Source organism: Alligator sinensis, unplaced genomic scaffold (genome assembly GCF_000455745.1).
Source record: "Alligator sinensis unplaced genomic scaffold, ASM45574v1 scaffold839_1, whole genome shotgun sequence".
Lineage (NCBI taxonomy): Eukaryota > Metazoa > Chordata > Crocodylia > Alligatoridae > Alligator > Alligator sinensis.
Genome location: NW_005841885.1, coordinates 4436518 through 4447622, shown reverse-complemented (window position 1 = coordinate 4447622; position 11105 = coordinate 4436518). Strand labels below are relative to the sequence as shown.

At 44.8% G+C, this 11105-nt stretch overlaps 1 protein-coding gene across 1 annotated transcript in view; it reads right to left on the bottom strand.

Annotated features, from left to right (window-relative positions):
- Positions 1–439: 439 nt before the first annotated feature.
- Positions 440–11105, bottom strand: part of FGD5 (FYVE, RhoGEF and PH domain containing 5) — a gene marked incomplete at its 3' end in the record, with an annotated part of 112470 nt that continues 101804 nt past the window's right edge. Inside the window, exons 9-11 of the mRNA XM_025196809.1 lie at positions 5384–5471; positions 2259–2309; positions 440–498 (exon numbers count right to left, since the gene is read on the bottom strand). Coding sequence (XP_025052594.1) covers positions 440–498; positions 2259–2309; positions 5384–5471 — 198 coding nt within the window. The remainder of the gene's footprint in view (positions 499–2258; positions 2310–5383; positions 5472–11105) is intronic.

The window sequence follows — 11105 nt, the reverse complement described above, 5'->3', positions numbered from 1 at the left end:
TGAAGTCAATGAAATCATACAACAGCGAAGGTCCTATCCGAGTGCAAAACCATGGATGCTGATATCTTTGGGAGCAGGAGCAGGCCTGTATTCATACCTGAATATATCCCAGTAGCAGCAAGAATGCCAGGATTCCACCCCTTAATTCCTCCCATGTACAATTTTAGCAACCCCAAGGCCAAAATGGACAAGGACTTTCAACTGAACTCTGCAGTGACTTACCATCTTCCCCAAGGAGCTAAAGTCAAACAATGTACTTGATATTTACATAATTATAAATAAGAACAGAATTTAATTCCTTGAACCTAGCTCTGGAGGACACTAGGCAACATGTGCCTTTGGCTAGAGGATCTGAGGCCCTTGACCACTACCATGAGGTTATACTCAACAGCAAACTTGCAGAAAAGATCACCATATAACTTGACCCCAGAGGACTCACCCCTTGCTGCATCCTGTCGTTGGCCCGGTCTGTAATTTCGGAGACAATGAGTAAGGCAGCTGTAAGGGGAAGTACAACAGAAAAACAGAAAGCACATGAACAATTAGGATAAATAACTTAAATCACATTTATTCATAAATGTCATCCTTTAAAGAAATACACTGATGAAGCTGCACTCACATCTTCAGGGAGAAGCGCCCTTTCATAACTAGGATCCAAGCCGGTCTTATTCGCTTTTCCAACTGGATCCCCTCCTTCCTTTTTTCCTCCTCCTCATGGTTATAGTGTTATGACCTATGCCCTGACCAAGAAAACTCATGGAGCCACCTTTAAGTGCTTCAGAATTTCATGTAATCATCTTGCAATAGGTCTTCTGGTCACAATTTTTTGGCAGTTTAGTTTATACCTAGATGTCAAGTGCTTTCAATCCTGTGCCCCATTTGTCTCTCAATTGCATACAGTGTAAATCTGAAATAACCCAATTCTGAAATCAGAATTTCTTTAATACACTATGGTCCTTGCCTGTATGTGGCCTGATTGGCTCCCACTGGGGTCAGAACAAAGCTCCCACTGGGGGCTCCCATTGCTATATGCACCTAATGCTGTAGGAAGAATGATAGTGAAAATCCTGATATGTGCTGGGCATCTGGATTTGTTCTTCAGGTTGCACAAGTTGATTATGATGCTCTGTTTCACAAGTGTATTTGTGCTGGTCTGAGTTCAAGGAATGAAAGAACACCGATAAGAGTGTTCAGCTGTTGTTGCTGTTGAAAACTCTCAGAACTATTGCAAAGCAAAAGGGAGCTGGAAGTGCATGCTGAGCAATGTGCAAATAAAAACATCAAACCCTTTCATTTGCTTCACAGTTACTTGTGCTTTGGGAATGAGCCAAAAGGTGGGCACTCAGTTCTCTTCCAGTAGCTGTGGTATGTCAGACTGATAGGAACTCCCCAAAACTTAGCCTTTAGGCCTTTGCTCCATGTGCTTGTGAAAGAACCAGGGACCCGCAGAGCTTCTTATTCTAAAAAACTGCATTATTATTGTTGTTGCTGTAGTAAATTATGGTCCTTTGTAGACCTTGAGTTTTGGGAAGGTGGAGATGGTATCTCAAATCCACATCCAGATCTCAGTCAAATTCTGTGTCTATCCCCAGTGTGCTAAGACCAACCATTTCTGAGCTCCATGAGTGTTTAAGACCTGGGTCAGTATCCAAATTCTGCAGCTCATGCTTTACTGTAGTTATTCACAGATGGAGGAAGTGAAATAGGATGCAAACAGCAGCAGTGTGAGCTTCTCTCTTGCCCTGGACATGACCTCAGACCTGGTTTGAAAAGTTACCTCCTCTTTCCTCACAGTACTGAGAGGTGGGTCATGTTTCTATGATAATATGGCAATGACCAGCAGCTGAATTTAGATGTGAATTTCCATTCAGTGAGAAGGCCCTGCCCTAAATTGTTCCACATAAAAGTGGCAGTATGGAATTTGACTTTACAATGTGCCTTCCACACTCACAACAGTGGACTCTGATCTCACTTTTGGAGTGTTGGTGTAACTCTAGGGAGTTCGTCTTGATTTGCAGTAACGTAAGAGACGTGTCAGGCCCATGGTAGCTCAAGGTACTTTACGCTAAGGATAACAGCATCACTCCGGTCAGTGTTATATCATATCCTAAGCCCTGTACAGGCAAAGAAAAGGTCCCTGCCCAATGTTTGCTCCCTGCCCAAAGAGTTTATTTTGGAGAGGTAATGAGATCTCTCATCTGACCCATCAGCTCAACGCAATGATAATTTGGGCTTCTGTTTAACCCATTTCAAGTTACCTTGTGTGTTTTCATACTCCGCAGAGTCAGGACAAAGGTTATTCAAGTAATCTGTAGGAAACAATCAGAATATAGAGCATCCAGTCAATTGCAGGGAAATTAGAATATAGTCTTGACTAGATAAAACACAAACCCTACTTTCCTGTAAACCTTTATTCTTAAGGATCACCTATCTGGGTAGATTTAGCATCGTTCCAAATGTAAACTCATCCTTTGGACTGAATTTTACTTTAAGACTTTTGGTTTATTCAGATCTGAGAAGCAAAACCCAGCTTGGCAGGAGAAACCCACGTGGACTGAAATGGACTAAAATGTTTTCCTGCTCCTCAGCCAAGAGAAGCAGCTGAGCGTGACTCTGTTTGACTTAATAAATGGTCTCCTGATGGATTTCTTTTATTTTCACACAAGAATGAATAGTACTAGCAATGCTTACTGATTCCTATGTAAGTGGGAACCGGAGTACATGGGGTTTGATATTTCTGGAATGCCAGTGTTCTAGATGCAGAGAAATTCAACAATTATTGCCGGAGCCAAATTCAAATTCAAAAATAGATTCAGTAAACTGTGTACAACAGGAAAGTTAGTTAAAGGCCAATTCTGACATCCTTTACTTGGGCAAAGAATTCCATTCACTTCACCTAAGCTACTTGTGGGACTAAGGGTATGTCTCTTTTTTTCCACTACTGTTATATGACCCTTATCACCCTATTATCTCAGTGCCTTTATTTATTGAACACCGCTCCTGTAACTTTTTACTCTTCTGTTACCTCATCCAAGACCTAAATTTTACTTCAGAGAAAAAGATCTATGGAATGGAAACCCAATCCTTGCTCTGCCCCACATGTGTGACCTCACTTCTCCTATGTCTTCCCTCATCTCTGAAGTGTACCTGGCTCTCTTCTGGATTCGGAAAGGATAAGAGGAGTCTGCTATTCGACTTCTCAGTTCAGCATCTGAGGGCGCAGTATTTAGACTTTCCTTTCTCAGATGCAGCCTCTGCACTTGGCTAGAGATTTTTAATGAAGGTGGGCAACTCCTTTTGGTTATAAGTATGGTACACTAACTGGCAAGCAGTGAACAGATTAAATAGCCTTCCTTATCTGGCTAGAAACAGCAAGCAATGAACATAAGGACCTGTGTGTATTTTAGCTGTCACACCTTCCAGAGAAAATGAATGCTGTCCTGCCTGTCTTAGCATGAAAGTGAGGGGCTGTGCTTATACCCACAGATGGTTTTAGTCCAGGTACAAAGCTGTGGCAGTAGCTCACTGGAATGTCGACTTTGCAGTACTTTCACTAAACCTTGTGTCTGCACACAACAGCCATGTAGGGTGATTTCAACCCATTGGTTTAACTAATTGGCTACAAGGAGTGGGGTGATAACTACACTGATATGGCTAAATCCAATAGTTTTGCCCAAGTGTGGAGCAGAAACCATAACCACTGCTGCTGAAGTGGTTTGACTGTTTCACCTAACCCTCTGCCACAGTGCAGTTCCTTATATCTGGTAATTACCCCAATCCTCTTGGCCATGGTACTAAGCCTTAGGGGATTTATTGTACTAGAAGTGCCCATGCCAGTAAGGCGCATCATATCCATTCTCAGAATCAGTGCTGATACGTGCATTCACAGGAACCACTGAAAGGACTAAGCAGGACAGCTATATATCACATGCTGCTTATGTCCCTGGAAAGTCTCTCTCACTTACTGTAGACACACCCAGAGAAGGAAGCAAGACAGTCAAAAAATATCCTACTACTGGCATCCGGTGCTCACTTGTGTCACTGTTACTAAAAAAGCAGAAACAGCTGTGAAAAATGAGTTGCATCTTTGATCAAAGTGTTTGGAGTGAGATGAAACTGCTGCTAATCTGTGCTGTGAATAAAACTGCAGATGATCCCTTTGTTCTGTTACATTTATAGGAGTCTGCTCTCTCATGTTGTACTTTTCATCAGCTGTTGAATATAGGTGGGGTTTACTGCTTCCTTCTTAATGTCCCATCTTTCCCCACCCACACACATACATACCCAACACTGCTCTCCATCTTTACGTCTAAGGAGAATTGGTTTCCTGTGGTCCCATCAGATGTACCGACTTCCTCTGCTGCTGCTAAATATTACATCTCACCACTTCCCTCCCTGTCCAGCTTTCCACCATTCCTTTGTATTAAGCCTATACTTCCTAATCTAGCACCTTGTACACTCTCCTCCCATACGCCTGCTAGGTCTGCAATGGCAGGATGGAATGAACGGCCCAATCTCATGGGATGTTCTTGAGGATACAGTTGAGTCCTGATGAGAGAGAGCCAGGTCACTGGATAGTGTAAAGGGGAGATGTCTTGCCCTTTCTGAGCTTTTCCAGAGTTCAAAGGTGTTAGTCCAGGTTTCTGTTTTGGTTCATCTCTAGGCTGAAGTAAATTAAATATGGGGTAAGGCCTAAACTGTAAACAGAATCACATTTATGGGTTGGCAGCAAGTGTCTGGACTCTCTTCCTTTTCTATCCATGAACACAAGTAAGGGTACAGTTGAGTCAATGGGTGCAAAAGGAACCTGCATCTTCTAGTAACACATCAATGCAATCTCACTGAAGAGTGGTGTTTCTTCCTTCCCCAGGCACAGAACTGCCATTAGCCTCCAGAGGCTAGCACAATTCTGTTGCTCTCTGCATCTCAATCCAATGTTTGTAAGTAAGGTCTGTCTCTACGGTTGTGGCTGAGCATGCCCTGTCCACCTGTTTCTGTTGGCACACTCCAAACCTGCAAATATACCAGTGAGGCCATTCCAGGCATCCCTTTGCAGATACCCTTGAAACCTTGGAGGCCAGGATGTTGGAGAACCCCTACTGGGGGTGACCCCAGACATCACTAGCACATTCTGGGTTTGCAGTATGTCATTGGGACATGCAGTTGCTGCTGCTGCAGTGTAGATACACCCTATTAGTCCAACATATTTCCTATATCACCTAAGAAAGGGACTGATGCTCCCTGAGGATTCTGGCCCCATGCTCCACCCCCATTTTTCCTTCTCTAGCTCTTGTCTGCCATCAGCATAGAGCCCCAGTGCAATGCATGAAGGAGGGGTCTTCTCTGAAGCAAATGTGAGAGCATTTATTTAAGCTTTACTGACCTGTGAGTAGCACCCGGTACTGGAATACACGCTGCACCACTTTCAAAAGCTGGTGTTTCATACTCATGGGGCTGCTACCAGCATTCTGCTGTCCTCGAGAGAGGGGGAGAAATGCAAAAAGATCAGTGATCTGCAGCCTGACCTGAATTCTGATCTCACGTCTGATGTTCCTCATAAAACTCTGCCATGCACCTGCCACCAAGCTGTTTCCCAATTGCCCACCCAGCTGATCTTAGAATCCAATTGAGTCTTTATTATTTTAAGGACCCACAAAAGGCACTGTGTCATTTAAGAATATTATTTATACGTAGCACCACAAAACAGTTCAGACTGAGAGGGAGAGAATGAGAGATACCATCAATGAGAATATTTAGGATGACATTCAAAGCAACCAGATCTGTATGAAACTTGCTGAGCTCCCATGCCAGATTTTTGAATAAGGAGGTTTTATTCTGATCCAAATCAAAACACCCCAGTGAGACTGACTTAGGAATAGCTGGTCCCCCAAAGGTTTTGGCCAGCTGTTATAGCAAAATGAGGGGACACCAGGATCTGATTTAACACGTCAGAAATGAGTAAATTGTTTTTCTTTGCATTTCCCTTCAAACTGTCTTCATTGTGTATGGGTTTAAGGTTCAATCAAACTTAGACCTGCCACATGACTACTATGTGGGTGTATCTACATGTTGCCCTATGGCGATGTAATGATGCGCTACGTGACACCGTTTGGCATGTTACAGCAACAGTGATCACGTGTCTACACGTCATTGCCACCTACGTCACCGTAGCTGTGCACTCCCTGTGTACAGTGTACCACTACGGTGATGTAGTGGCAAAATTTACCTGTGCACCATGCATACAGTGCTGTAACCACCCATACTGCACCATGCTTTAGTACTTCCAAAAGAAAATACTAAAGCATGGTGCTGTAGCAATGTCACCATACAGCAACGTGTAGATGCACCCAGTGTTGTTTTTTGTTGCAAAGCCAAAATGAAACTACAATGCAGTCTAGAAAAATCCTGCCCATCTGGAAGCATCAAGAAATTTGGGGTTGCAGCACCTGAGAGAAATGGGGCAAAACTCGGCTGTTATCCCTTCCCTGTCTGAATTCAAATCTAGCTGTTTTGTATGGCTTTAGGTTTCTTTGCATAAGGTGGTATATCTGTAGTAATAATCCAATGGCTTGTAAAGAGATATAGGGAAGAGGGAGAAAGTAACACTAATAGGAATATAAACTAATCATGGAAGTTGTACAGAAGAGAGTCCATTCTCAGACATCTCAGGTTATTACTATATTTAGCTTTGGACATGTCATTTTTCATGTTCTAAATGTCCAAAATATCATCTATACAGTCACTTATTAAGCCTTGCAATACCCCTATGATGGGTTAAATGTTGTCATCAGAATGAGATACATAGCCACATTAATACAGCCCATGCCCAAGGCTACAAGTTGAGCCAGTGGGAGGAACAGCAGTAGACCTCTGGCTTCCTGCCACATAGTGCTGTGCCTGGGCCATACGATGACACTGTCACTCCACACTGGTAAGTTCTAGCTATGTGGAACTGTACAGATGAGAAATGACGAAGAATCAATCCTTCTGTTAAGCAAGGGGGGACATGGGGAAGGTTCAGCACATAGGTTGCTTGCTAGCCAGCCACTGCACCTTTTAACATGTGAGTTTTACTTCTACTTTAAGAATCCTTCCATTCATCAGCACGTGTGCATGTGGAGAGGGGTGGAGGCGGCACGTCATTCACTGAAACAATGGAAACTCTAAAAAGAACCATGAATGCTCTGGGAAAATACAGACAGAGAGAGCTGAGGAGATATGCAGAACTGAGAAATAGATGTCACTTTGCTTTTGACCAAGGAATACTGGTCGGATTCAAATCTAAGCCAAACCCAAATATTTATAAAAACCATCTGGCACCAACGGACCATTCCATGGCTCTGCCTGCCATGACTGGAGGTAAAGAAATCAGATGTAATTGCACTCTCAGACCCCATTACCTAGGTACAGGCCTGTTTGGGGGGTTTTTGCAAAGAAGGTTCCTGGAATCTAAAGCTCTGAAAACTGCCAACAGCTGCACCAGCTTCAAAACTGAGGGGGGGAAAATCCCTTTTTCCCTTTCTTTTCTTAAATGCACAATTAATTTTATGTTTATTTACTCCTCTTGTTACACAGTTGTTTGTGAGTAGGAGCCCAGGGAAAGTAAAAACACAGTGGGCTCCTGAGCTTGGATTTATGACTCAAATCAAAATCCCATTACATCTGATTGTAGTTGAACTGCAAAGCAACACACTAAAGAAAAGTGTGAATGCCAGAGCCTTTATTTCTTTATACTATGCTCTCGGTTGCTTATCTGAGATGGGTCTGACCCTGCCTCCAGGAGAATGGAAGGAGATGGGAAAGAAGAGTGCAGTTCATTTGAAAAACACCAAAGGTAATTTGACAAGAAAAATGGAATGGGTTTATGCTCTAGGCACTGTAGATAAGAGTAAGAGCCCAATCCAGGTAGGTGTTGTATAACTCCTGGTGTTGCTTGGTTTAGAAGCCTCTCTGGAGGGGGCAGGGGACCCCACACTCTGGAGTGATGACATGGAAGGACAGTCAAATTGAAATGTTCACGCTTCTTGGAATGGGATAACAAAGGTCCTTTTATACATGACTGCTGGCAATACATATACTGTACTATGGAGGTTGCTATTCAATGTGTGGATCAAATTTGTCTTCCTTATTCCTAAGAGCAGCCCCACTTGGCTTCACTGGAAACAGGGTTTGACCCCCACATAATAATGAGGATTGGTTGAAAGTGATGGGGAGCATGGTGGCGGTCATGAAAAAGATGCATCTGCCAAGGGTCTGCACAGTGGAGTGTGAAATGCCAAACTTTCCCTATTCTTATGACAGGAGATAACAGCAGTTGCCATGAGGTACCTGTTAGCAAATGCTCTTGAAATGAATTATTATTACTATTAATATTTCAGACATCTTGCACAGAAAAACATGATCCATACCCCATGGAGCTGACATTCTAAATAACCTTTAAAGTACAGTAACTCATTTATCCTCACAGCCTCCCTGTCAGCCAAGTAAACATTGTTATTCCTCTTTTAAAAGGGAGAAAATGAAATACAGCGGCCCTGTATTGATGAGCAAAGAAGGGTGTGGCTTGCCATCATGTTGGATCAATCCATTTAGCTTAACAAAACTGAAAGCTCCATCAAGGCACAGGTGAAGCCACATAAGCTTGTCATGTTGGAGCTACTTTTAACAGTTGTCAATTGTCATGGGTTCAGCTTCATAGTTAAATAGGGTTTTTCAATCATGTTAAACTCTATGAGCTAATACAACTGAGAAACACACCTGTTTTCTATGAATGGGTAGAGGACTTGCCCATAACCCCACAGTGCATTGGTGAGAGAGCTGGAAGTAGAACCTAAAATAACTGATTCCCAAAGTGCCTTCTGTGAAGGCTTTTTTGCCCCTATTGCTTCCTTGTCACTATGCTCCCCGTTAGCACATGGTCTCCAAAAGAATAGTAGGAGACACAGAGTGGGTGGAAGCAGCAGAAGCAACTGTAAGAGGTTTTTCAAAATGTTACGAGTGCAGTGTTAATGGAAAGAAAAGAGAATGTGGTGGGAAAGGAAGAAAGAGATGGAGAGACAGACAGACAGAAACAAAGGGAAGAGATTATAATGGGGTAAATTACCATATCTCTGTATTCAAAGGGCTCCCTCCAATATAAACCTGCATGCTCGGGTGGGTTGGGCTTCCCCTCTCCCCCAAAGGTAAGCGTGTGTTCTCTTTCAAGTTGGCTGATCTCCTCCGGTGGGCTTTAAACTAGGCTCATTGGGGGAAGGGGAGGATGAGGTCGGAGGGAGCCATGGAACACCAAACAAAGCATTGCCCACAAGAACAGCCCAGCCAAGACTGATGACGAGCACAAGAAATACCCAGGTAGGAGACGAGGGCCCAGATAGTCCTGGGATTAGGGGGCAGTGCATACACCTTCAGGAGGCCTTAAATGCCTATACATTAATTCTTGTAGTATGGAAAACAAGCAGGAGGAACTTGCCCTCCTGCTAGCTAACACAAACCCAGACATAGTGGGGCTCACAGAAATGTGGTGGGATCTAACGCACAACTGGGTGGTGAACATCAGGGGCTATAGGCTGTACTGGAGGGATAGAACAGGGAGGAAAGGTGGAGGTGTGGCGCTCTACGTCAAAGAACAATTCACATCCTCAACAAACAGCACTGGGTCAGAGGAGGGGCAGACTGAAGTGCTCTGGGCCAGAATACAAGGGGGTCGGGGGGAAAGGGACTTAATGGTGGGGGTCTACTACAGACCACCCGACCAGGGAGAAGAGCTGGACCGGGAGTTCTCAGGTCAGTTCGCGGAGGCAGTAAAGTCAAAGGATGTGGTCATCATGGGTGACCTAAACTATCCGGACATTTGCTGGGAAGAGCAGTCAGCCAGGTCTGACCGCTCACGTAGGTTCCTAGCCATGTTATAGGACCTCCATCTAACCCAGGAGGGGCACAGTCCCGCCAGGGGAAATGCCTTGTTAGGCCTGGTCCTGGCCACAAATGACAACCTGGTGAGGGGACTGCGGGTGCTCGACCACCTGGGCGACAGTGATCATCTCCTGCTGGAATTCACTATCTAGCACAGGGTGGCAAAGGCCTACAGCAAGACAGCAGCCCTGGACTTCAGGAGGGCGGATTTCAATGAGGTAAGGAGAATAGTTGGGGAGGCTCTGAGGTCCCGGAGGGGTGGGGAGTTGGGAGTCCAGGAAGAGTGGTCATTCCTGAAGGAGACGATCCTCCAAGCCCAAAGGGTGGCAATCCCTACATGGATCACAGTGGGCAAGAGTGCTCAAAAGCCCCCATGGCTCACCAAAAGCATCCAGGAACGTCTCAAAGCTAAAAGGAGGCGTACACCCAGTGGAAGGGAGGGGCCATCACCAGGGAGGACTATACCTCCGTTGCTCAGGATTGTAGGGGGGCTGTTAGAAAAGCCAAGGTGAAGCTGGAACTGAGACTAGCAACCTGGATCAAGGACAACAAGAAATCCCTTTTTAAATACATAGGGGATAAAAAGAAGGTTCTGGGTAATGTGGGGCCTCTGCAGGACATGCTTGGAAATCTGGTGGTCTCACCAGGTGACAAAGCTAACCTATTTAACAATTTCTTTGCCTCCATTTTTCTGAGCAGGGACCAGGTCATCCTTCCCACTGGGATCCCCGATGATCCCAGGGGAAGTGCAGCCAGGCCCAGGGTCAGTGAGGACCTAGTCAGGGAACTTCTGGAGGGACTGGACGTATTTAAATCAGCAGGTCCTGACGATCTCCACCCCAGAGTGCTGAGGGAATTAGCAGAGGCCATTGCAGGACCCCTGGCACAGCTTTACGAGCACTCATGGTGCTCTGGCATTGTGCCAGAGAACTGGAAAAGGGCCAATGTGGTTCCAATTTTCAAAAAAGGGAGGAAGGAAGACCCAGGAAATTATAGGCCTGTTAGTCTTACCTCGGTCCTGGGGAAGCTCTTTGAGAAAATTATCCAAGTGCACATCTGCTAGGGGCAAGCAGGGGAGTGTATGCTTAGGGGCAACCAACATGGGTTCATTCGAGGCAGGCCCTGTCAGACCAACCTGGTGGCCTTCTATGACCAGGTCACAAAATCCTTGGACGCAGGTGTCATGGTGGGCG